Source organism: Staurois parvus, unplaced genomic scaffold (assembly GCF_062004578.1).
Source record: "Staurois parvus isolate SC_StPar_1 unplaced genomic scaffold, SC_StPar_1.0 ptg000362l, whole genome shotgun sequence".
NCBI classification, from domain to species: domain Eukaryota; kingdom Metazoa; phylum Chordata; class Amphibia; order Anura; family Ranidae; genus Staurois; species Staurois parvus.
Genome location: NW_028318158.1, coordinates 5,399,798 through 5,427,156, shown reverse-complemented (window position 1 = coordinate 5,427,156; position 27,359 = coordinate 5,399,798). Strand labels below are relative to the sequence as shown.

The 27,359-nt window shown below is 40.8% G+C and overlaps 1 protein-coding gene across 1 annotated transcript in view; it reads right to left on the bottom strand.

Annotated features, from left to right (window-relative positions):
• MIA3 (MIA SH3 domain ER export factor 3) overlaps positions 1 to 27,359 on the bottom strand; it is a 136,359-nt gene that overhangs the window by 29,880 nt on the left and 79,120 nt on the right. Inside the window, exons 9-22 of the mRNA XM_089684996.1 lie at positions 25,956 to 25,977; positions 21,644 to 21,732; positions 21,489 to 21,566; positions 20,743 to 20,853; positions 18,489 to 18,560; positions 18,308 to 18,412; positions 15,834 to 15,956; positions 14,733 to 14,847; positions 12,568 to 12,623; positions 10,017 to 10,107; positions 9,038 to 9,176; positions 8,281 to 8,382; positions 4,650 to 4,710; positions 4,494 to 4,529 (exon numbers count right to left, since the gene is read on the bottom strand). Of these exons, the coding sequence (XP_089541122.1) occupies positions 4,494 to 4,529; positions 4,650 to 4,710; positions 8,281 to 8,382; positions 9,038 to 9,176; positions 10,017 to 10,107; positions 12,568 to 12,623; positions 14,733 to 14,847; positions 15,834 to 15,956; positions 18,308 to 18,412; positions 18,489 to 18,560; positions 20,743 to 20,853; positions 21,489 to 21,566; positions 21,644 to 21,732; positions 25,956 to 25,977 (1,200 nt within the window). The remainder of the gene's footprint in view (positions 1 to 4,493; positions 4,530 to 4,649; positions 4,711 to 8,280; positions 8,383 to 9,037; positions 9,177 to 10,016; positions 10,108 to 12,567; positions 12,624 to 14,732; positions 14,848 to 15,833; positions 15,957 to 18,307; positions 18,413 to 18,488; positions 18,561 to 20,742; positions 20,854 to 21,488; positions 21,567 to 21,643; positions 21,733 to 25,955; positions 25,978 to 27,359) is intronic.

Genomic DNA, 27,359 nt, shown 5'->3' with positions numbered 1-27,359 from the left:
CAGCGGTTGTGCCAGTCAGTGCCCAGCAGTGATGCCAGTCAGTGCCATCTATCAGTACCCATCATCAGTGTCACCTATCAGTGCCGCCTATCAGTGCTCCATATTAGTGCCGCCTATCAGTGCTCCATATTAGTGCCGCCTATCCGTGCCACCTCATTAGTGCTGCCTATCAGTGCCGCCTATCCGTGCCACCTCATTAGTACTGCCTATCAGTGCCCTTTAGTGCTGCCTATCAGTGCCGCCTATCAGTGCTGCCTCATCAACGCACATCAGTGAAGGAGAAAAATTACCTGTTTGAAAAATTTTATAATAGAAACAAAGAAACTTTTTTTTTTTCCAAATTTTTTGCAATTTTTAATTTATAGCGCAAAAAGTAAAGCGCCCAGTGGCGATTAAATACCACCAAAAGAAAGCTCTATTTGTGAGAAAAAAATGATCAAAATTTCATATGGGTACAATGTTGCATGACCGCGCAATTGTCAAAGTGCGGCAGCGCTGAAAGCTGAAAATTGGCCTGGTAAGGAAGGGGGGTATAAGTGCCTGGTAGGCAAGTGGTTAACTGGCTGCTGGTGTCATTTCTATATTGTCAGCACCTGTTAACTGATATAGGGGAGTTTAATTACAAATTATAGGAGCATTGGAAACTTGGAATGCAATGGTTTTTTAAATTTTTGGAAGGTGGCAATAATTTTGTCCAGTCCATCTTTGGGATTTTGTGTGGAACGTGTCAGATTTGGCTTTTTGTTTCTCCACTTTTTGTGCCACACCAATACAAACAAAATAAATAAAACATAAGAATGCCTAAACATTTGTAATTGCAAAAATTTTCTGGGCGAAGTGGTGCATTATCTGACAGAAATGCAGGGGTGCCAATATTTTTGGCCATGACTGTATATCAAAATGCCTTGATAGATGGATGTTAGTCTGGAGTAGTGGGCACCCTAGACAGACTGCATTTGCATGCAGACCACCCTAGCCAACACCCACATGTGATGCTGAGCCTCCATGATTGATAAAAACTAAAATCAAATAAAAAAGGGACAGATCAGGAACAGTAATGTTGGGGAAGAAATAGCTAGATGGTGCTGATGTGGCATACACCATCTCAATTGCTGCAACTTTAATTGTACCGTTTGAGAAGCTCACGGTGTGCAGAGAAATCTGAGTAAGCAATTTCAGTACAGGAGAGGCACTTGTACAACTGTGCAAAACTAAGGTAAGGCTGGGGTTTCATTTAAAGTCTCCCTATAATAACTTATTTGAATTTAGGAAAGGATAAAGCTCTGTGTAGCGAGGAGGTCACTGGACCACCATAAGGATGGCGATAATAATAGCCGGATGCCACCCCAAATCTGAAACTCAAGGAAGGATTGGGCAAATTAGGCATATCCATGTACAAAAAGGATAAGAGGGTACCAGTTCAACAGAGAATGGGCAGATTGTCTCCTCGACTGGCACACTCAGACGGCCTGGCCAGCTTCAAGCCCAACTCCAGCCAAACTTTTTTATTTCATTTTTAACACATTTTGAACAAAGTGAAATATTACAGGACAAGCAGAATGTGATGAAAAATCTCTCCAACAAAAAGACAAATGCAGAGATTGGGTTAGAACTTCTGACAATGTTTTATTGCTTGCTCCTTCCTGTCCTGGTGACAAATGCTCCCGTGTACATGTACAGGTGTCACAGGAACAGGAAGTGAGAGAAAATGTATATAGTGGGGTCACAAAAAAAAAAATATCTTTCAGGTTTTTATTTTTGTCTAACTCTTCACCACTCTAAAGCAAAAAAAAAAATGTCTGGAGTTGGACTAAAAGATCTAATCCTATTCAGTAACGGGAATTAATATTCGCAGAACTCTGGAGGTAGCTCTATTTCATCTGTTGCCCACTGATATTCCCAAGAAATCAGTTAAATTAATTCTTTATATTTTGTTAGTAGCACGAATTACAATAGCTAGAAGTTGGAAACAGTCATCTATTCCGCTAGACAGGGTCAAACAAAAACTTAATTGGATCATGATAAAATGATAAACTTACGAGTATCGTTAACAATAATACCTCTAAATTTGAGGTCACATGGGAACCATGGATTAGGTATACAGTCAGGTCCATAAATATTGGGACATCAACACAATTCTAACATTTTTGGCTCTATACACCACCACAATGGATTTGAAATGAAACTAACAAGATGTGCTTTAACTGCAGACTGTCAGCTTTAAGTTGAGGGTATTTACATCCAAATCAGGTGAACGGTCTAGGAATTACAACAGTTTGCATATGTGCCTCCCACTTATTAAGGGACCAAAAGTAATGGGACAATTGGCTTCTCAGCCGTTCCATGGCCAGGTGTGTGTTATTCCCTCATTATCCCAATTACAATGAGCAGATAAAAGGTCCAGAGTTCATTTCAAGTGTGCTATTTGCATTTGGAAGCTGTTGCTGTCAACTCTCAAGATGAGATCCAAAGAGCTGTCACTATCAGTGAAGCAAGCCTTCATTAGGCTGAAAAAACAAAACAAACCCATCAGAGAGATAGCAAAAACATTAGGCGTGGTCAAAACAACTGTTTGGAACATTCTTAAAAAGAAGGAACGCACCTGTGAGCTCAGCAACACCAAAAGACCCGGAAGACCATGGAAAACAACTGTGGTGGATGACCAAAGAATTCTTTCCCTGGTGAAGAAAACACCCTTCACAACAGTTGGCCAGATCAAGAACACTCTCCAGGAGGTAGGTGTATGTGTGTCAAAGTCAATAATCAAGAGAAGACTTCACCAGAGTGAATACAGAAGGTTCACCACAAGATGTAAACCATTGGTGAGCCTCAAAAACAGGAAGGCCAGATTAGAGTTTGCCAAACGACATCTAAAAAAGCCTTCAAAGTTCTGGAACAACATCCTATGGACAGATGAGACCAAGATCAACTTGTACCAGAGTGATGGGAAGAGAGAGTATGGAGAAGGAAAGGAACTGCTCATGATCCTAAGCATACCACCTCATCAGTGAAGCATGGTGGTGGTAGTGTCATGGCGTGGGCATGTATGGCTGCCAATGGAACTGGTTCTCTTGTATTTATTGATGATGTGACTGCTGACAAAAGCAGCAGGATGAATTCTGAAGTGTTTCGGGCAATATTATCTGCTCATATTCAGCCAAATGCTTCAGAACTCATTGGACGCCGCTTCACAATGCAGATGTACAATGACCCAAAGCATACTGCAAAAGCAACCAAAGAGTTTTTTAAGGGAAAAAAGTGGAATGTTCTGCAATGGCCAAGTCAATCACCTGACCTGAATCCGATTGAGCATTTCACTTGCTGAAGACAAAACTGAAGGGAAAATGCCCCAAGAACAAGCAGGAACTGAAGACAGTTGCAGTAGAGGCCTGGCAGAGCATCACCAGAGATGAAACCCAGCGTCTGGTGATGTCTCTGCGTTCCAGACTTCAGGCTGTAATTGACTGCAAAGGATTTGCAACCAAGTATTAAAAAGTGAAAGTTTGATTTATGATTATTATTCTGTCCCATTACTTTTGGTTCCTTAATAAGTGGGAGGCACATATGCAAACTGTTGTAATTCCTACACCGTTCACCTGATTTTGATGTAAATACCCTCAACTTAAAGCTGACAGTCTGTAGTTAAAGCACATCTTGTTCGTTTCATTTCAAATCCATTGTGGTGGTGTATAGAGCCAAAAATGTTAGAATTGTGTCGATGTCCCAATATTTATGGACCTGACTGTATATCTATCACTTAATGGGAATGTGGCTGACCCTCTCTTCTCTTTTCCTTCTCTTTCTCTCCTCTCCCCCCCCCCCCCCCCCTTCTTTTTTTTCTTCGGTTATGTTCTTGTTTGTTTTGTTGTTACTAAACTTCCCATGTTACTGACCAATGGAACATTTGCTTCCACATGGGGGCTGTATTTTCTTTGCTTACAGTATTCTTGATTGACATTTACTACGTGCTTGTATACTTATGAACCTGTTTATTTGCCTCTACTCACCCTGTAGGTGGGCTAAGTCTTTATGTTCTTGTATATCTCTTTTTTCAATAAAAATATTGAAATATAAAAGATCTAATCCAAATAAAGTGGAACATAGCCTCCCCTCTCTCCCTCACTATTATCTTCACCTGGTCTCCTACTGGGTGTGGGATCTCTGGCTATCTTATCTGGCCAGGCCGAATTACATAATTCCCAAGCATGCTCAGCTTGATGTACATTCTAAAGACAACTGCAAACAGGCAGGTACGTTTGTTTTATTGCAGAAGATATACAGCATGTTTCTTCTGTAATAAAGAGCCAACCTGCTTGCATTTTTTATATTTATCGTTTAGTTCTGCTTTATGTAAACTCTAGAATAGCTTTTTTTTTTTTAATTTTACAGAACTGTTGTTTTTTTCTACTAAATATGCATCCGCAAATCCCTATACCTAGTTCTGCAGCAATAGTCACATTGACCATAGTAAGCTCCATGTAATTAACACTCACCCAGTTTTCATGGGCCTTCTTCTCGTGACTGGCAATCTGAAAAAAATCAAGCAGCCAAAAATCATCAAGAAAAGGCATTACAAGGATACCTCTGAAAATCTGCCTGACCTCTCATTACTGTATAGGTGAAAACAGAGAACATTAACATTTCCTTACCTGGTTCTTAAAGGATCTCTCTGTTTTCTGCAGTTCCTCCTCCATTTCCTGAATTCGCTGCCTGCAAATTAAAAACATAACTTACAGCAATTTTATACTATTTTATACCTACATGAATATCTTTTCATTAAATTAAAGCTCATGTCATCTCTGATCACTGACTAATAGGCTGCTGATCCATTTCAACATCCAGCACAAGTCTTACTTAAGAAAGAAAAAAAAAAACCTCTTTCAACTAATCTATGGACAGCAATCACATCCACTACCTTCCACTAAGATGAGCAAAGATAATCTATGGTTTTTTTTTATTTGGAGGACGTTAAGGCAAAATTATAATTTAACCACTTGCCTACAGGGCACTTATACCCCCTTCCTGCCCAGGCCAATTTCCAGCTTTCAGCGCTGTGGCACTTTGAATGACAATTGTGCGGTCAAACAACACTGTACCCATATGAAATTGTTATTTTTTTGTGACAGATAGAGCTTTATTTTGGTGGTATTTAATCACCTCTGGGTTTTTTATTTTTTCTTAAACAAACCAAAAACCACTGAAAATTTTGAAAAAAAAATCTTTTTCTTAGTTTTTGTTATAACATTTTGTAAATAAGTGATTCACTTCACTGATGTGCGCTAATGAGGCTGCACTGATGGACACTGATAGACTGCACTGATGGGCACTGATTAGGTGGCACTTATGGGCATTGACAGGCATCACTGATAGGCACTGAAAGGCAGCACTGATTGGCATTGATGGGTAACACTGAAAGGCAGCTCAGATGGGCACTGATATGTGACATTGATGTGCACTGATATGTGGCACTGGCACGAGGCACTGACATAAGGCACTGATGGACACTGACAGGTGGCACTGCTGGGGCTACACTGATCATCAGTGCCCTGATGATCAGTGTACATGTCCCCTCCGCGGAAAGCCGATTACTGGCTCTTCTCTCCTCTCGAGCTGTCAGCGTGACAGCTCGAGAGGAGAAAAATGCCGATAACCAGCATTTCCCGGTTTACTTGAGATCAGCTGTGATTGGACACAGCTGATCACATGACCAAGCCGACATCTTTGGCTCTTTCCATGATTGGTGATCCGCTGTGTCTGAGGGATACAGCGCACCATCGATCGCCGCGCTGTGCGCTCCCTGAGCCGCGCATGTGCAGTGAGGATGGGAGGACGTCCTATGACGTCCTCCCAGAACAAGAGAACCACCTTGAGCCCGTTACTATATGGCGGGCGGGAGGTGGTTTAAAAAAAAACCAAAAAAACACAAAAAAAGTATACAGCACATCTCTGCAATACATGCACATTTCTCCATGTTTTATCCCTTTAAAACATTGGGCATACAAAGAAATAGCTGGAGATCTTGTGGGAAATCAAGTGGATGCCAACTGTTACTGGCTGACAAGGCTACCTCTGCTGCACTGAAATCCCAGCCAGCACTGTAAGCCCTGCATGCCGGACTTCAGAACTCTGCCTACCCTACATGCATACAAGGTTTTCTTTCCCAGCAAAACAATGCTGATGCCTTGGCTACCAAAAGCCTGGGGACAATTAAAATGTTACTAAACCCAGGACCCCGCATTCACTATAGCTGGTCTCCCACAGAACATGGATATTAAATTATTTTAGTAAATATAAACTGCTAAATACCTTTTCTCATCAGCAGTATATAGCAGTCATGTGAGTTCTATCAGTGTCCAGCAGAGCACGTTAAAGCTTGTAGGAGTTTTCAGTCTGCTCTAGGAGGATGCAGGACCCCTGAGCTCTGTCTGGACAGTGATGATTGGACCTGTGCTGATCACATGCACTCACAAAAAGAAAAAAAAAAGAAAAAAAACCTCTCTAGCAATACACACCAAACTGAGCATGTGCAGTGACTCCACACGATATGTCTTATCAGGAGATAAGAGGGGTGCACTGGAAGAAGGGGAGGATCAAAGAAGACAGGATCAAACATCCTTTTTACACAATGCTGAGGTGTAACCCCTTAGGTTCCACAGTGAGTATAACAAGCATGCTTTACTACATATACAGACTGATTTTACTATTGTGGGTTCAGCAACACTTTAGGTGTATGTAAACCGTAACAATGATTGCCTCCTATTTTAACCCTTCTAGTCTGTTTAGTATAACACTCAAAATATTTTGTTACATCTCTTGGATAAGTGGAAAAAAATACCTGTTGATCTTGTCAGAAATTCAAAGCTGTCCTGCATACACTTCCTGCTTACTCTCTAAGACTCCAATTAGCCCTCCTATTTTTTTTCTTGGTACTACAGAATGATTAGTCCATCTTGTGGAGATAGGAGAGTGGAGATTTTTAGTTTAGGAAAAGACTGACACTATCCAGTCTACCAAAATGCTGGGTGTTGTCAGCTAACAAAAGGACATAAGAGTGCATTCATGGCACATCAACAGGATGTTCTCTGTACTCACAGGATCTTTATAAGAATAAAACATGGGGATGTACTGCATGTTTTTATGTTGTCCTGGCATATGCTTTAATATAACTGCACTTGTTGATGTTCCAAATGGTGGAGGAAAAACTGCAACTAATTACAAACAAGAGAAGGGTGCAATGACCTTGTGTAATACCTCACGTACATGTAGAAGAAATAGAAAAAAAACTCTTACAATAAGAAGATGGATGGAATAATGCATTAAATCAGTCTAGCATCCTGATAACAGAAGTCCACCAAATTTATGGCCAAAAGGTTCTCCACCCAAAACTGATTATTCAGCAAAAGAATGTTATCATTGGTTGACTCGCCACATACAGAGCTCTATTGTTGACTACTGTTACCAGGATATCAAGCGGATTTGAAGTTTTATTCTGTCTTCTTGTGATGGAATATTTGGCTTTTTACTTCTTATACATGCACTTGAGCTATTACACAAGGTTTTTGCACATTCCCTTGTTTGGGATTACCTGGTATAAGTGTTTATATCACTAGTTATTCCAGGATGGTAGTTATGTTTGGCTTAAACACAGACACTAGAGAAAGATGCTGCAAGCCTCTCTAAAGCCCCAGACACAAGATGAGAATATCGTACGAATGATCGTCTTTTTTTTTTTTTTTTCTGCATGCTAGTCTCATATCAAAAGTGATATGGTTAGTGAAGTTATGAAAATTCTTGTACGACATAATACAATTTAGGAAGAGATGTAATGTATTTGTATTGTATTTTTGGAAAAAAAACTGTACTGATTAAACAAAAATCGTATGATCTAGTAATCTAGTATAGTACGAGAAACATTTTTCATGCTTGTCCCTGCAATCAATTTTGGACGAAAGCTGTATACTAATGATCAGATTATCGTACAATCGCTTTCAAAGCGGTATTTTTCATACAATTTTCTGATTGTGTGTACTAGGCTTAAGACATTCACTCATGAAAAGAAGCAGCAACAAACATTTAAAGAAGGATATTTTTAAAGTAGTGTCTGTTCAACAATTCTAGTAAGAAAAGAAATATCATGCAATGAACACATAACTGGGAACCAGAGATGCTGAATTTTTGTTCTAGTGTAACCTAGCTGATTGGATCAGGTCTTGTGTAATCGTGACAAGAATACTGTGTAATCATAACACACAATAATGTCATCGTAACATAATAATGTACTTGTATATTTTCACTTCTTCGACGGCGAGGATGGCTTTTTCATCTGCTGCAGATAATTTCTGCTCCTTCTCCTGACGCTCATACTCCTCTTGGGTCAGTTTTCTAGAGAAAAATCACATAAAGGGAAAATCAGTGCTGACAACTGGGAATCTACGATGACAGTGCTGATCCTGACAGGAGCATAAAAAGACTGTGCTAAATGTTAAAGTGACTCTGTCACTAAAATAACACTGGTACCAAAAGGGACTCGTGGAAAAAAAACCAAATCGCAAATATTCAGTCTGACTAAAGACTGAAATTCTGGATCATGATGAGCTTTGTGGTTCCTCGCACAGAGGAGCATGTAGGAACCTGAGGATATAATCATTGACTACAAGCTCCAGTTCTCCAGGACTGAGCGTCACATTCACAATGATGTGTGAGCATTACTCAGGCCTGGAATAATGCAGACCCCCTTGCTGCTGCCTGAAAAAAAAAAAAAGAAACTAAAGTGATGTCACCAGACCAGCATGAGGATTTGAAAAGACAAATGATATCTATAGGCAATTTTATAAATACTGGTAGGGAGTATAATTAGGTGGTGACATGCTTGGAGATTTATTTTAATATGAAAACTGGAAGACACTTATCTCATGTGTGAGTGATGGATTTCCCACAAGCCACCCAGAAAAATTAAACTATATTAACACTTATCCGGAAAGGCAGAAAAGGATATTGAGGAAATATATTTGTGTATTTGCACATTAATGATATTTACTTCTGAAGTGCCATCTCCTTCTGCTGATAGAGCTCAGTGAGGATCTCTACTTTCTGGCGCAGGGTTTTACTTTCGTTGTCCAGTCGTGTTCTGTCAGACTGCAAAGAACTGCTGTCATGCTGAAGTTGCTTAATTTGCTCTGAAAAAGACACAAGGCTCAATAAAAAGCACACTTGTTTTTCAAAGAAAAGTCTTTGTTCATTCAGCCCCTCTAGCTGAGTGAACAAATTTCAACAAACATCCTAAAATGGCAATAGGATTTCAGTACAATCTCAGAAAAGCTTTCACATGTTCATGTAATTTCAGTAGATGTTTCAGCTTTCAATAAATAACAACTGGTCACCATGTCATGTGTTTGTTTAGGTACTTCCTGTTATGGGGAGACAACCATCTTCAAATTTTCCTTGGGTTGTCACCCTGTCGCATGCACCTCTGGAGACTGCAAGTAGCATCAGCAATATGCGTTACACAGGAAATCCGTAATGTGCAGCCAATGCTGGAATGCATATAGACAGCGAGTGGCTGAAAGAGGCTGCAGGAGATTAGCAGCATTTCATGAAATCAAAGATGAAAAATGTGAAAAAAATATTTTGTGAAAAAAAAAAAAAGCAATTATTTATGATGCCTAGGGCTTTAAAGAAATCTTACAGATCTGAATCCTAACTGGATGACTTTTTGTTTTCTAAGCAATACAGTGATTTAGTAGTCAGCATGCCTGTTCTTCCAACTTGGTTCAGTTCCAACAAGGCATATTGCGGTTATGGGTTTCCTCAAAATGTTTGGGTTTCCTACTTTAGTTCCAAAACATACTGGTACTTTTAGCCTCAAACTGGCAATACTGGTGTGTATGGCTATGTAACTGTGGTGAGGACATCAGAGTAAGCTCTCTAGCACCATAGGCACTAACATGAAAGGTTTTTCTGCAGTATGTAGACAAAACAAAAATAAGACAACCGAACAGACAAAAATGATTACCAACCTTCTAGGTCATGTCGTGAGGAAATCTCATCTGTCAGCTTCCTCTGGTACAAAACTTTTTCTTCTTCAATTATTGATAGTGTTGTTTTTACCTAACACAGCCAAAAATGATTTTAAACCCAAATAATGAAAGCAATCTTTCTGAAGAACAAATTCCTACCAACATAATATAGATAGCCAGATCCCACAGTTCTGTCCTATCCATACAGAGCTGTCCACAGAAGATAGTGTGACTTTGGCCACCACAACTGGAGACTGATTCCAGGACACTATCTGCACGGAATGTTTACATTCTTTCAATGTTTGCGCTTGTTTCTTCTGTGTGCCCCTGCTTTCTCCCTCTATCCCAAACCTTACTGGTCCTATCAGCCTACTGATTAGACAGGGACAGCCAATTAATGGCTTACAAAAGGACCTTGCTGCATCCAGACCCAGAAAAAGTGAGGAATCAGTGGGCTGGTCAGAGGCAGAGGACTTCAGCTAAAAGAAAAATAAATACTGAAGCTGAAGTGGAGAATATAGCCACTTGCCATCCGCCCTATACCAGAATTACTGCTACAGGGTGACACGGGTGCGCAAAATCATGTAAATATATGTGATTTGCATTTCCTCAAGTGGCGGCAGGGGATGTCAATCACCGGGTCCCAGCCGGCACTCGGTGATTGTCGGCAAAGCTGACAGGGGAGAGACCTGTGTGTTAACATAGGTCTCTCTCCTGTCAGCATGGACATGCTGTTTTGTATCCCTCTGCACAGCACAGAGATACAAAGCAGTATGTCTCCCAAGTAAAACAGAACATAATGTAAAACACACACACAGCACAGTTAACCCTTTGATAGCACCATGTTAACCCCTTCCTTTACAGTGTCAGTGCTTTTTATTAGCACTGATCACTGTATTAGGATCTGTGGCAGCTAGTCAGTTCCCACGCAGTGTCAGAATGCCCGCCACAGTCTCACTGATCGCGCCATTACTAGTATTAAAAAATTTTTCTTTTAAATTCCAGCATACATACCGCCATTTGTAGACATTATAACTTTCACATAAATCAATTAATATACAATTATTGGGAGATTTTTTTTTTTAAGCAAAGACAAGTAGCAGAATACAGTTTGGCCTAAAATGTATGAAAAAATTAGATTTTTTACATTTTTCTATTGGATTGGTTTTATAGCAAAGAGATACATATTTTTGTTTTTTTTCAAAATTGTTGGTCTTTTTTTTGTTTATAGCGCAAAAAATGCAGATGTGATCAAATACCATAGTTAGAAAGCTATTTGTGGCAATAAATTTCATTTATGTACAGCGTTGTATGACCGCGCAATTGTCAGTTAAAGTAACGCAGCGCCGTATCGCAAAAAATGACCTGGTCAGGAAGGGGGGTAAATCCTCTGGAGGGCAAGTGGCTAATTGAAAAACCACTTTAATTAGCATTCAACCAAACAACCTAATAAACCTTCTTGCATACATTTGTTGTAGGGATATCAAATTGTGAGCCCCCACTAGAGGACAGTGACTGAGATGAATGGTACAGTAAACAGTACAGTGCTGCAAAAATACTGTCAGGGCTGAATGAGCAAGTAAGTTGGCATGTCTGGCATTGTGCAAACACAATGTCAAGAGAAAATAATGCAAACCTGTAAAAAAAAAAACAAAAAAAAAAAAAAAAAAAAACACACCACTGTACCAATATGCGCCTTCATAAACTCAACCTAATCTTATCTTAAATTTATGCTAGCAGTTTAGAAAACCCTTTTTGATTTTTATCCTTGCGTGTGTCCCATTGTATCACTGAAAGGGGAATAAAGCTCTCTCAAAATAAAACACATACCTGTACATTCACTTTGAGCTTTAGCTTCCCGTCAGGTAACATTAAAGTTGCACTAACGTGTTGACTATATTTTGTGGTGAATATATAAGGTTGCACAAACTATGTACACAATGCATTAGGAAAATTGTAATTTTTTTTTTCCACTTTTTTTAAAACCATTTATTCCCAATGAAACCAAAAGGAAATAAAAAAATATATGTATAAAAATTTGCTGCAAATTTACAGCCCTATCAGTCTTGGGAAAATGTATATAAAATACGATAGAGCAGCATACGAAACCATAAAAGATAATTTGCGGAACCAAGATATTGCATTGAAAAAAAAAAAAACACACCTCAGGGACAAAGGCCTGAGGATTTAAGTGTTTAAAATGGCCATGTGATACCAAGAAGGCTGCAATGCTAAGATTCAGTGGAGCTCGATAAGTTTAACGTTAGTAAATTTGGAGATACATTTTTTGGACAAGGTGGAAAAGAATTGAAATAATCACACTTTATATGTCCAGGAGATCACAACGTCTGTAGTAATTGGGCTGTTTGTTATGTTCAGTATTTTCTCCACTGTCTAACTCAAATCAAAATGTAGTGGACTGAATCTTTACAGCAGGCTGTATAGGGAACATGAGTAGGTAATATAGATTACACTGTTAGAATGTCATGTTTTCATGAAATATCCTCTTCAACATCACGCATACAGATCAAGTGATATCAGTAACAATTACCCGTGAGACGTCCATCATTTGCTTGATCTGTAGCTTCATCTTTTCCTTGCGTTTATCTAAATAAGAAATAAAGGGACACTAAAAAAAATCAGTCATTTGACCATGAAAGGTCCTAAGCAGAAAACTGCCTTAAATATGAAGAATTTGTATTTTGGTCCATTCATTTCTGAGACTTACACAGCTCTGCCACACAGCACAGCCTTGTCTGGCAAATCAAGAGACCTGATTTTTTTTCTGCTGCAATTCAGTAACACAGGTCTTGTTCCTCCCATAGCCTGTGACTGGTACAGTGTAAGGAGTAGCAGCAGACTGATAACCTCAGCTCTCTGTTCTCTCCTCCTATCAGCTTGTTCATTGTTATCACATAACAATTGAAGTAAACTCTATTGTCTCCTTCTACTGCTTCTCCTTCCTCCAATATGAGCTCTGCTGTACATTAGGCAGCAAGATGGTAATAGAGTCAAATTCAGGTACTTACACGGTTTACAGTTATAATATTTTGAGGTGAGCACAATGGAGGAAAGGTGTTGGGATTCACTTTGCATGTCGGTGCATACTTTGTATTTAACAGAGCACTGAGTGGAGGAAAATACACGATAATATAGTAATCACGGGAATTGGACTATTAAAATATTATCACAAGAATTGAAAAGGAGTTTTTATTCATGTGTTTGGATTATACTGTTAATCACAGATGTTTGAACCTGCATATATTTATGATTTATGCACACGTTTGATTATTTGAGGTTTAAATGAGTTGGATATAGGGAGTGCCGCATGTCCATTGCTAATCATTTAACATAAGAACTGCAGTAAACTCTATTGTCTCCTCCTGCTGCTTCTACCTCCTCCAGCATGAGCTCTGCTGGACAGTAGAAAGCAAGATGGTAACACAGAGTCAAATTCAGGTACTTACAGTTTACAGTTATAAAATACACTATATTGTCAAACGTTTCAACTCTTCTGGGAAGGCCGTCCACAAGGTTTAGGAGGGTGTCTATTGGGAATGTTTGACCATTCTTCCAGAAGTGCATTTGTGAGGTCAGGCATTGATGTCAGACGAGGCGCAGCTCGCAGTCTCTGCTTTAATTCATCCCAAAAGGTGTTCTATTGGGTTGAGCTCAGTACTCTGTGCAGGCCAGTCAAGTTACTCCACCCCAAACTGGCTCCTCCATGTCTTTATGGACCTTGCTTTCTGCACTGGTGTGCAGTCATGTTGGAACAGGAAGGGGCCATCCCCAAACTGTTCCCACAAAGTTGGGAGCATGAAATTGTCCAAAATGTCTTGGTATGCTGACGCCTTAGGAGTTCCCGTCACTGGAACTAGGGGGCCAAGTCCAACCCCTGAAAAACAACCCCACACCATAATCCCCCCTCCACCAAACTTTACACTTGGCACAATGCAGTCAGGCAAGTACTGTTCTCCTGGCAACTGCTAAACCCAGACACGTCCATCAGATGTCCAGGCAGAGAAGCATGATTCCTGACTCCAGAGAACACGTCTCCACTACTCTATAGTCCAGTGGCGGCATGCTTTACACCACTGCATCAGACGCTTTGCATTGCACTTGGTGATGTAAGGCTTGGATGCAGCTGCTCCACCATAGAAACCCATTCCATGAAGCTCTCTACGCACTGTTGTTGTGCTAATCTGAAGGCCACACCAAGTTTGGAGGTCTTTAGTTATTGACTCTGCAGACAGTTGGCGACTTCTGCGCACTGTGCGCTTCAGCATGCGCTGACCCCGCTCTGTCAAATTACATGGCCTACCACTTCATGGCTGAGTTGCTGTTCTCAGTTGCTTCCACTTTGTTATAATACCACTAACAGTTGACCGTGGAATATTTATTAGCCAGGAAATGTAACGGATGGACTTATTGCACAGGTGGCAACCTATCACGGGACCACGCTTGAATACACTGAGCTCCTGAGAGCGACCCATTCTTTCACAAATGTTTGTAGCAGTCTGCATGCCTAGGGGCTTGATTTTATACACCTGTGGCCATGGAGGTGAATGAAACACCTGAATCCAATGATTTGGAGGGGTGTCCCAATACTTTTGGCAATATAGTGTACATTTATTGAAGTGTTAATGAATACAGAGCTGCATTTATCTGTGTACTTTTGTCTACTGGAAGTTTAGTTTTAAACAAGCTGACAATCACCTGGCAACTCTCCATTTTCCAGCTCTCCATCACCGTCCGGCTGCCAGCTGCCATCCTCTCCAGCCACTGAATCTTCTTCCAGCTGCTTCAGTTGCATGATGCAGTTGGTCAGCACCTGGTAATATACTTGTTTTTAGCATCTTCTTTTATTGACATAGCACTATCATATTGTGTAACCCTTTACAACAGCAAGCACTAAAAACACCTACAAGTGGAACTCAGTTGGAAAAAAATATGTGGATTGATCTAGCTGCCCAAATATGTCATTTGTTAAGCAGGTTCTACTGTAAAATCAGCCTCTGCTGTTACTGTGCAGAACCAGGAACCAACATCACTAACTACTACCACAGAACTGTTTTTTTTTTTCCTGTATCACCTGTCTGATCGCTGAGCAATCAAGGAGCATCATCACAATCCTGAGAGCCTTCACTGTTCCTTCTTCTTCACAAAATCTGTCCATACACTCCACTGACTAATACAACCAATTGTATGGACTGAAGGTTTCCCAGTGGACAATTTGCAAAGACAGTATCGACAAATGGTTACTGGCAATGTAGGCGGTTACGATATGTGGTCCTTTTAATAACACTCAGACCCCTCAAATTGTGATACACAAGTAGGCCAACTGTTGTTTTCACATAAACATTAAAAATAAAATTAGGTTGGACCAAAAAGGAAACTCCTAATGTTCTGTATTTTTTTTTAATCTTCCCCAGCAGAAATGTCCCATTGCCAAAAGGAATATGCTGTGGACCACAGCAATCTATGTCAGGGCAACGCTTTCTGCACAGTGGTTTGACATCCCCTTGACTCCCTGCTGACTGCAGAGCTGCAATGCTTACAAGGCAGGGAGCATGCCTGACTGATGTACAGAGGGTTTTAGCTGCACATTCCTGCAGACAATGCTGTAGAAGAACTGAAAACAAACTGTAAGGTAAGGACAATTAAAACTTCCCTTTTTGATCCAACTGGATTTCATTACCTTTCTTTATAAGAAAACTACAATTGTGATTTCAAGTCGTGTGTGGAAAATGTGGCCTGTGATCCAACATTGCCTTCCAAGACCGGACTAGCCAGCAAGGATAACCGGCTCTGACTTACTTCGATCTCATTTTCTTTGTATGCCAGAGCTTCTTCCATATCCTTGTGGGATTTCTGCTGCAGCTGTATCTGCTCCTCGAGCTCTCGCTGTCTCTCACTCCAGCCTTCGGCTTCTTTCAGCAACTAAAACAGAATTACAATGGTGTTAAATAATTCTTGTCTTGCAGAAGCCTTAGCGTCGATGTCAAGACTGGAAACTGAAAACTTGATAGACATAATGTGGACTGGAGTTTATTTCTCAGTAACAAACACTGACAAACTGAGCCTTGATGAGGACGTTCCTACAGGACTCACGTTATGATAAATGTGCACTTTCTATATCAGATACTTTGTATAACCATTTGATACTTATTTTGTTCATGCTGCCTGTATTTTAAAGTGCTGCATTTTTCCTTTTTGCTTTATTTTTCTGTTTGGAATAAAAAAAAAAAATAAATGTAAAAACTTCATAAAATAGTCTGATTAAAAAAAGGATTCCAGTCTAAAGGAAAAGGAGACTATTGTTTTAAAACGAGGACAGATTATCTTTGAAGAATTGCTGTATTCACAAATTATACCTAAACCCTTTAATTCCCTATTCCTTAACATGGGAGAGGAACTAATTCCCAATCAGGACCTGACAAAAAAACTGTGTGTCCACATTCTGTCCTCTATATCATCCTGACTGACAGTTAATGTTTTCTTAGAACAGAATGGGCCTGTTCCAGACACACCATGGTAACTGAAGTTATTTGCTGTAATCAGTAACAGCCCTGGTCTGACACCCCCCATTCTCTGCAATACAAGTATGAGTGAGGACACGGAGGGGTGTGGCTATTATTCAGCAATTCCAGCACAGAGCACTGAAGGGAGAGAGCTTGAAGTAGTATTCCAACAGAAAGGCCTTTTTCACATGGGTAGTAGTTTCTACTGCTCTCTAAAAAGCAAACAATCCATGATGGATCGGTTTTTTGGAAGAGAGCAGAACAGCAACTTCCAGGTTTTACTGAATGCCTGAGCATTTTTTTGGCTGGGTTCTCTTTCCCCCAGACAAACAGAGTTTTGTGTTGAAACACCATGCTGCAACTGCGAGTGAAGAAGTGTTTGGCTTGGGACTGCAGCATGACTAGCGACTACTTCAATACTGGACACTTTCACTCTCTTCCTGCCCAGGCCAATTTTCGGCTTTCAGTGCTGCTGCACTTTGAATGACAATTGTGCGGTCAATACTGTACCTATATGAAATGTTATCATTTTTGTCACACAATGTTTTTGTCACACAATATTATAATTTTTGTCACACAAATAGAGCTTTCTTTTGGTTGTATTTAATCAGCACTGGGGTTTTTTTTTTCTTTTTTTTGAAAAAAAAAAAAAAAATGCTCTTTTCTTAGTTTCCGTTATAACATTTTGCAAAAAAAAAATCTTTTTATCAGAAATTTTGGCAAAAATTTATTTTGCTACATTACTTTAATAAAAATAACCCAAATCAGTGTTTGTTTAGTCTGTAGGAAAAAAAAAAGTAAAAAAAAAAACAAACTATGGTATATATATCTGAAAACTGATCAGTTCTGATGTACTGACGGCCTATCATTTTTTTGAGGCCGAAAATGCCAGGAGTTTAAAAATATCCCACCAAATGACCCTCTTTTTGGAAAGTAGAAAGACCAAAGTATTTAGCAAGAGACGTTTTTGAAGTTGTAATATTTTTGTCAGAATTTTTTTTTTTCACATACTCTCATCAGTGAAGTACAGCATCACCATAAAACATGTGGCCGTGATCAGGGACACTGACTGGTGACAGTATGTAAAAAAAGTAATTTTTCTTCATTTTTTTGTTTTAATTTTTTTTCTTTTTTATTACAATTTTACTACTCTGGGGAGGTGATAAGGATTTAAAAATTTTTTTTCACACACTAGGATTGCTTACAACAGTGATAATCACTATTAGAAGCAACCATTTTTATGAATGAAATGCATTCAGTGTGTTCTATTGTGATTAGCTGTGATTGGCCACAGCTAATCACATGGTACAGAGGGGCAGTGATTGGTCCTGTCTATACCATGTAATCACTGTGTACTATTCTGTTGATCTCTGTGATTGGTCACAATGGATGGCATGAATGAAAACCATTGTGTACAACTGCCATGCTATCTGCTGTGATTGGTCACATGGTACTGGCAGTGGCTGACTACACTGATCTGTCATCGAACACAGCGGGTGACAGATTACGCCGCAGCATGGCCTGTGGGGCACGTGTGATGCGTGATCCTGGGAGGACGTCACATAACATCTACCCAGGATAACAGTGCTTCCACCCGACATCCACCCAGGATAACAGTGCTCCTGCCCGGCCATCAGTCAATACAAGAACACAGGTGTAAGTGCACTCTAGTGAAGTGGACAATGAGACAGGTACATGATTTAACCAGCACACAACAAACAATGAATGCAGATATGTCAGATTCCGTAGGGAAATCAGTCTAGGACATACCTGCTCCTTTCTTTCCTTCAGACAGGTGTTTTCCTCGTGGACACTACGAAGATCAGAGCGCACCTTCTGCTCCTTTAGTTTTGCTTCACTTAGGGCAATTTGCAGCTGAAACAAAACGACAATGAATTATAAATGGATGCAACTTTGATCAGAGCTGAATAAACAGGTACAACATAGTTACCTCTGAGAGTTCCACTGAATGTTCCTCATACTGTTGCTTGAGCTGCTCTATGGATTTCTGTCCTTCATATACCTAGGGAGATATGTGATAATAACCAAATGCCTCACAATTCAAGCTCGAATTTTTACTTTTTAATCTGCAGTAAGAAAAACATATTTTTTTTGGAGTAGATATAAAAACACAACAATCGCCAATCCATTAGTTATGAAAGTTGAGACTGTGAGGAGCTAATAAATATGAAACTATCTGGTCTCAAAATAATATGATACAGCAAAAATAAATAAAAACCAAAAAAAAACCCCACAAATTGTAATACTCAAAATTTTAAATATTGTAAGCCTTTACCGCTCATTAGTGTGGAGTTAAAGCCCAACTCCAGCTATAGAAAAAAAAAATCTATTAATCCACATATCAAAATAAAAATTAGATTTTTAATCAATACTCATCCTGTTTTTTGCAGACTCTGCAATCCAGTGTTGGTCCTGTTCCAGGTTAAATAATCACTACCCCACTTTCTGTGAGCCCAGGGTGTCAAGGACTCTCCCCCTGGGGATGCATTTTCAAGCCACCATGGGTTGACAGAAGAATGCTGAAGGCAACGGTGATGCAAAATTCAGGACCTGCCAACCACCGGAAGAAGAGGAGCTTTGGCAAAAAAAGAATGCATACAGAAATTTACCAAAAAAAAAAACCTGCAACGGTGGGTGCTCCAAGCAGATAAGATAGCAGAGCGGAGAAGGGCCAAAACAAAGTAGCCATAAAATTATTCTGCTCCCCCTGTGTATGGGAGGCACCCATGCTACTGTAAATGTCCGGGAGCTGATTCACATATGTGCGGTGCGGATTGAAGCTCAGGTTTCACAAATAATTGATACAGTGGTTGTTCAGCGGTTCACATCTGGTTCAGCACAGGATTAGCTCAGGATCTTATCCTGTCTACACATGTGGTTTAGAAACAGATCCCATAGAAGTCAACAGCCTGTAATCCGCACCTGAGGAGGACCTCACTGCTCAGAAATCGGACAGGACTCTTTTAAAAACCGCACTGAATCCGCACCGCCAGTGCGCCAGACATATGTGAACAGGCGCCATAGGAAGCAATGTTTTTTCACATGTCATGTGAACTGGATGCAGTTCAATCCGCATATATGTGAACGGGCACTTAACACAGAAGTGCTGAGAGCTAAGAATGGTAGGGTTCAATACAAAAGGAAAGGAGTTAAAGAGGGAGTATCATCAGAAATATTTGTTGTCCCTCCTATTCTCCAGCAGACAAAGTCCATGTAGCACATTGTCCTGTTTTGATAGATGCAGTGGATGCTAAGCTAATATGGTCAACTATTTCTGCAAGGGAAGGGGGCATGTCAGCACACACAGATTCATAAAGCAGTATTATCCATGTGGGGGGAGGGGCCATGTCAGTTTTCACAGATCCTTAGTGCTGTGTCATTCATGATGGATAAGGATTGTGTCAGCGAGGGGCAAGGGCATGTATGAATGCACAGATCCACAGTGCAGTGTCTGGTGGGCAGCTTCTCTGAATCGACTGACAAAAGATGTCAACAGGCACAGCAGAGGCGCTCACAGCACAGGCAGCAGATGGGACAGTAGCGACTGGGCACTGCTGGAGCATAAGAGCTCCCACCACAAAGGCGACTCACATTTAACAGACAAAAAAATGTGCTCTCTTTCCCAAGTGTTCAGCATTTAGTTTCCCAAGCACAGGTTATTTTTAAACATGACCAACAGGTCAGTTTTAATACCCAATGATACATCTTTGTTAACAAACCTCCCACCACTTTCCACCCTGAACACCACTGTGGTGACCTTAAAATGGTTCTAAAAGGCTAAAGTTTTTTTCCTTCATGCATTCATGCCACGCTCTGTATCTCAGACACACAGAGGCAGCTCAGGAGTGAGCATGCATGAGTGCTCCTAGATCAAGCAGCTTGCTCTGGGGGCACTCAGCGGGGGAGGGGCCTGGAGTGTCAACAGGAGACATGAGAAGAGGAGGATTGGGACTGCTCTGTGCAAAACCATTGCACAGTGCAGGTAAGTATGACATGTTTGTTATTTTAAAAAAATAAAATCTGATTAAAAATACAATCACTTTAACATACAGAAATGGGAGCCCTGCCATAAAAAAAAAAAAAGTAGAGAGCAGCTGGCTACAGAGATCAGAATGCTTTCGAAAACAAAACTTCCAGCTGTGGATCTTTATGAACTTCTGAAACTGATGTGACCAAAGACTTACCATTTCCTGTTTCCTCTTGTTCTGACTTTTTTGAGAGTCCAGCTCTTGCGACAAGTTCCTCATCTTGGCATCTAATTGTTTGTTACTGTTCTTTAGCTCCTTAATGGTCACCTTTTAAAAAGTAAGAGAGGTCACATTAATAGAAAGCACATTCATCCTGGACAGCAACATATTTTACCTGCAAAATATGGGCAAGTCCAGAACTCCTTGGATAATAAAGGATAACTTCACCTTCGGTAACATGTTACAATCATATTAGGGCGTATTAACTCCAATGTGCTCTGTGGTTTTTCTTCCTACCCCTACATCACATCGCTATAGTAGGGGGGGGAGAAACCACTAATCATGATAGGCAACAAGTAATTGGACCCTCCCACTATTCTTAGCCTGATGATTTCTCTCCACTATAGCAGAGATCAGTGGGTATGGACAGCAGTAGAGGCGAGTATCGAAGTCCTTCTTTTCAGGGGAGACTATTTACATTTTAGCTTTAGGGCCCATTCACGTAGGGCATAGACGCATGTTCCCGTGTAGGGCCCTCTTACCGGCAGGGGGATAGCCAGCTGTTGCATGCATCTCTATGCCGGCGTCCCATCCAATTCTGTTGGGGCATGGGGCAACCACTTTTTAGATTAGGACACAGCAGCCTGTGCAGCAGGATGTCCCAAAAGAACAATGTTTCTTTACTCCTGTATCAAGCCATGCAGGAAATCCACAGACAAGCTAGAAGAGTTACTTTCTGTTACCTTTAGGGAGGCAGCCTCTTCCTGCAGATGGGTGCTCTTCTCCTTTGTTGTGCTCTCAGACTCTTTAGCTTCTTTTATCTGCCAATGTCAGAGACAAATTTATCAGATTCTGTTATTAAGTAATGCTTCCTCAGATGCCTCCATGCGATAATTACCTTTTTCTCCAACTCTGATATATTCTCCAAAGCCTCACTCTTCTCCTTCATCAGAGCAGCTATTTTCTCTGCAAGCTGCTTTTCACTGACTGCAAGGAAATCATAACAGATTACAAAAAAAACAAAGCAAAAAAAAAAAGCCATTACATGTACCTTTATTAAACATTTTTTACATTTACCTACAAACCAAGTTGATAACAATTAATAAAAAAGTAGTAACAAATACATTTATTAAAAAACAGAAATTCTAATATATATATATATACACATACACACACACACACACACACACACACATATACACACACACACATACACTCTATAGCACCCACAGACAACAAATAAGCACTTTAATCATGTATTTTTGTATTGTTCCCATTTGGTTGAGGAGTTTTACACTTATAAGAATTAAATAACGTGAGACAAAAGTCAGTGCACATCTGGTAACAGTGCAGCTGGCAGTTGTTGTGGTTTCACTATCCAGTAACAGGAAAAGCTATCAATGGTGAATTGTTAGTGTTAAAGAGCACCTGTCACTCTGTACTATGAAGTAAATGCTTCTTTCCTTGTCATTGTTTTTTTAATGACCTGTCATGCGCAAGTGTACAAGGCTTGTATGTGCTCATTAGGCACAACAGAATAATTTACAACAAAACTGGCACTTTAACTTGTCTTACCCTGTGGTTTGAGCTGTCACCTCCAGGTCAGGTCAGTGTAAATATTGCCCTGTTTAAATTCAAGATGCCTGCAATCCGCACTGCAGAGTGTAGAGAACAACAATCCTAAAGACTGGGACTTGGACGGTATCAAGGCCACTCTAGATGTGAATTCAGCTTTCTACAAATGTATGTCTAAAATAACATGGGATGGACAAGGTTTAATTAAATATATGCAGAGGCTGCCTTCTTGCAGCAGTTTGTGACTTGCTTCTCAAACTGGAGCAGTATAAAAAAAATTATCTGTGGCTACCAACACTTAAACCCATGCTCAGGATAGGGAGTCCCCTCACCTCCCCAACTAAGTGCTGTGGCAGTTCTTTAAAAATGCACCAGATACTCAGCTAAATTCCTGGTCTTGCGGCACACTGCTGGGTCCCAGGTCTTCTCTGTTCCTCACTGCAGAATGGGATGGTTCTCCTTTAGGTGTCTACCTTTCTGCCTGGTGAGGTGGCACTTCCCATTGGAAGGAGGAGGGGAGAAGTCAAGATTTGTCTGCAGCACTGGGTCACCTCCTCACACTAGCAGAACAGGCACCAGCAAGGGACATACTGTATAAAAGGTTTTTTTTTTTTTTTTTTTTTTTTGAAATGAAGCTGAATGGGAGGGAGGGACTGAGCTTTAACATATTGAATCACAGATTTTAGAACAGATGCTTTATCTCTGCTTGTTTGCAGTTAAAGTGCAGTGTAATACAGAGAAACGGTTTACACTGGCCTAGGTCTGCAATGACAACGATCAAAGCACATAGGCGAATACATTAACCACTTGTCCTCCAAAGAATTTACCCCCTTTCCTGACCAGGCCATTGTTTGCGATACGGCGCTGCGTTACTTTAACTGACAATTGCGCGATCATGCAAAGCTGCACCCAAATGAAATGTACGTCCTTTTTTTCCCACGAATAGAACTTTCTTTCAGTGGTATTTGATCGCCTGTGCTGTTTTTAATTTTTTGCACTATGCAGAGCCATACAAAGCAGTGTGCAGGAGCTGACAGGGGAGAGATCTGTATTGTTTACATACAGGTCTCTCCCCCGTCGGAAATCCTCGGAGATCGCCGGGTGCTGGCGGGGAATCACCAGCCGGGACACGATTGACAGCCGAGGCCGTGAATGGCGGAGCCCCCTACCAGGAACCACACACACACCATTTTTTAACATTGCCTGCTCATGTTTAACCACCTCCCGCCCGCCATATAGTAATATGACGGGAGCAAGGTGGCTCTCTCGTTCTGGGAGGACGTCATATGACGTTCTCCCATTCTCACTGCGCATGCGCGGCTCAGGGAGCGCACAGCGCGACGATCGGCGGTGTGCTGTGTCCCTCGGACAAAGCGGATCAACGATCACGGAAAGAGCCGAAGATGTCGGCTCGGTCATGTGATCAGCTGTGTCCAATCACAGCTGATCACATGTAAACAGGGAAATGCCGGTTATTTGCATTTCTCTCTTCTCGAGCTGTCACGCTGACAGCTCCAGAGGAGAGTCGGTAATCGGCTTTCCGTGGAGGGGACATGTATTAGAATAATAGTGAAAGCTGCAGATATGAAAAATGTTAAAAATAGCTTTTGTATTATATTAACATGTTAAAGCCTATATGGGAATTTAATGATTAGGGTAAACCCAGTTTAATGCCTTTGTTGATTCAGAACACTCAGCCATGGCCAATTTCAATGTATTGAGTCATATCAACACGTTAAATGCTTTTAGGAAACACTGAGTGATACACTGGCTGAGAGCTCCTAAATGATTCTTAGTACTCTGGTGAAGCCACATCCATGCTGCTCAACCACTAGTGTTTAGCTGGTAAGACCTTTTACAATAAAACCATACTGCAATGGTCAGTGATCTGACTTGGCAAAGACACTGTAAAACTAGGAAGAACATAATGTGCATTAATAAAGTACTCAGACCCCTTCAATTTTTTTTTTCAATTTTGTTATGTTGCGGCCTGACACTTCAGTTGTTTAAATTCATTTTTTTCTCATTAACCTGCACTCAGTTCCCCATAATGACAAACTGAAAACAGAATTTTAGAAACGTCTTATTTTTTACTAATTAAAAAATATCACATGTACTTAAAAGGAGCACCTTCAGAGTACCCCCCCCCCCCCAATTTCATTTTCTCTGCCCTAGCTTATCCAGTGGTGTTATAAACACAGTTCGGATACTCACACAGCAACCGGATCCAGCGCTGTCCCACTGAAATCCTTCTGACAACAGACACCGCTGGGTCCCATTCCACCATATACTTGTAACATCAGGGAATCAGGGAGACCCACCGCCTGTTCAGACAGCGGGGCCTCGTGATGATGTGCCACTAGACCCCCCCCCCATCCCTTCCCTACTTAATGAATGACTAAAGGCCTCCTAGGATTTGTGACGTGCATATCCCAGGAGACCCAGCAAGCACGATGCATGTCATTCGTCTAGGCAAATGACATGCATTGAGAGTTGGGGCCATGCTATTCGCCAAAAATAAATAAAGTAAAAAATAAAACCCTGCCCGATTCAAGTAGAGGAGGAGGGGGGGAGCTTGATATGGAGGGTGAGGGTCCACTTTAAGTATTCAGACACTTTGTTAAAGCACCTTTGGCAGCAATTACAGCCTCGAGTGTTTTTGGGTATGACGCTCTGCACACCTAGAGTAGGGGATTTTCTGCTATTCTTCTTTGTAATTCCTCTCAAGCTCAGTTAGATTGGATGGGAACTGTCAGTTGACAGCCATTTTCAAGTCTTTCCTGAGATGTTCAGTGAGGTTCAAATCAGGGCTCTAGCTGGGCCACTCTAGGACATTCACAGAGTTGTCCCTAAGCCTTCTCCAGTGATATCTTGGCTGTATGCTTAGAATCGTTTTAATGCTGGAAGATGAATCTTCAGCCCCGTCTGAGGTCTTGAGTGCTGAGGAACAGGTTTTCATTGAGGATACCTCTGTACTTTGCTCCATTCAGCTTTCACTCAACCCTGACCAGTCTCCCAGTCCCTGCTGCTGATGAACATCCTCACAGCATGATGTTGCCACCACCACAGTTGGGATGGTACTGAGCTGGTGATGAGCGATGCTTGGTTTCCTACAGACAGAACAATTAGAATTGAGGCCAAACAGTTCAATCTTGGTTTTATCGGACCACAGAATCTTGTTCTTCACAGTCTGTCATTCAGATTCTTTATTTACAAACTCATGTGTTATCCACTGAGGAGAGGCTTCCGTCTAGCCACTCTACCATAAAGTCCAGATTGGTGGAGGGCTGCAGAGATGCAGTTCCTTTGACCTCATGGCTTTTGCTCCGATACAGGATGCATTGTCAGCTGTGAGCCCTTTTATAAAAAGGAGTTGGCCTTACCAACTCATGTCCAATCAACTTAATTTACCACAGGTGGACTCCAATCAAGGTGTAGAAACATCTCAGTAATGCTCAAGAGAGATGAGAGGCACCTGAGCTAAATTTAAAGTGTTGATGCAAAGGCTCTGAATACTTATGCCAATGTGGTATTTCAGTTTTCATACATTTACATATCAGTGGGGGAAAAAATTAGAGCATTTATTTACCAAATAATCAATTGGATAAAACACATTTATGAATAATAAACATTACCTTGATAGACTCTGCTCTTCACCTGAAAAAAAAAGAAGAGAACTTGTTATATGATAGCAGAAAAATACACATCACAGGAGAAGTCATACAGTCAGCACATTTCTACAATGACTGTATACAAAGGTCATGATCTGTGAACAGGCCAGCTACTGTAAAAGAACACTGCAAATAAGATTAACAGATTGCTAAGAAAAGCTTCTTGGTTAATGCTCTGTGCCTGCGGTGTGGAACACTGGCTGTGAGCCTTGACCTTTGTACTGAGAGCAAAATAAATAGAGAAATTAATGTCGAAATGGGAGGACACTGAACATTCTTAAATTGGAAATCCAGGAAAAATGAAGAACAACCTGTATTGAGTTAACAGACTACAAGGCTCTTTATGAACTGACGAGGAGTAAGGAAGGGGAGAGTGACCGACACTATTACCGCAATGTACACGAGCTGGAACTGTCAATTACAGTGCTGGAAGAACATAGCTGACTGCAGCATGAGGCTAGAATGAAACTCATTTCACACTAAGCAGCTACACTGAAGACTGATCATCACTACTGGAGGTAACTCATTTTCACAGAGCGCACTTCATTTGGAATTCCACTTTAAAAATACAAAAACATACTGCTGTGTGTGTTTAAAAATCTATGAAAATATATATATATATATATATATATATATTTTTTTTTTTTATTTTTTATTTATTTATTTATTTACACACCCCATTACAAAAAGTATTGTGACATTTGCCTTTACATGTACATGAAAATTAATGGCTTCTCGGTCTTAGTCCGTAGGGTGCAATATTGAGTTGGCCCCGCCCTTTGCAGCTATAACAGCTTCAACTCTTCTGGGAAGGCCGTCCACAAGGTTTAGGAGTGTGTCTATGGGAAGGTTTTACCATTCTTCCAGAAGTGCATTTGTGAGGTCAGGCATTGATGTCAAGCGAGAAGGCGCAGCTCGCAGTCTCCGCTCAAATTCATCCCAAAGGTGTTCTATCGGGTTGAGGCCAGGTCTCTGTACAGGCCAGTCAAGTTCCTCCACCCCAAACTTGCTCATCCATGTCTTTTTGGACCTTGCTTTGTGCACTGTTGTGCAGTCATGTTGGAACAGGAAGGGGCCATCCACAAACTGTTCCCACAAAGTTGGGAGCATGAAATTGGCCAAAATGTCTTGGTATGCTGACACCTTAAGAGTTCCCTTTGCTGGAACCCCACAATATAATCCCCCCTCCACTAAACTTTACACTTGGCACAAGGCAGTCAGGCAAGTACCGTTCTCCTGGCAACTGTGAGAAATTACTTTAGGACACATGGCCATACTCTCCTTACCATGCTTTATCCAATAAGAAAGATAACACTGCCTACATTTTTGATAGTTTGTGTAAACTGACTGGTTGAAGTCCAGCTCTGG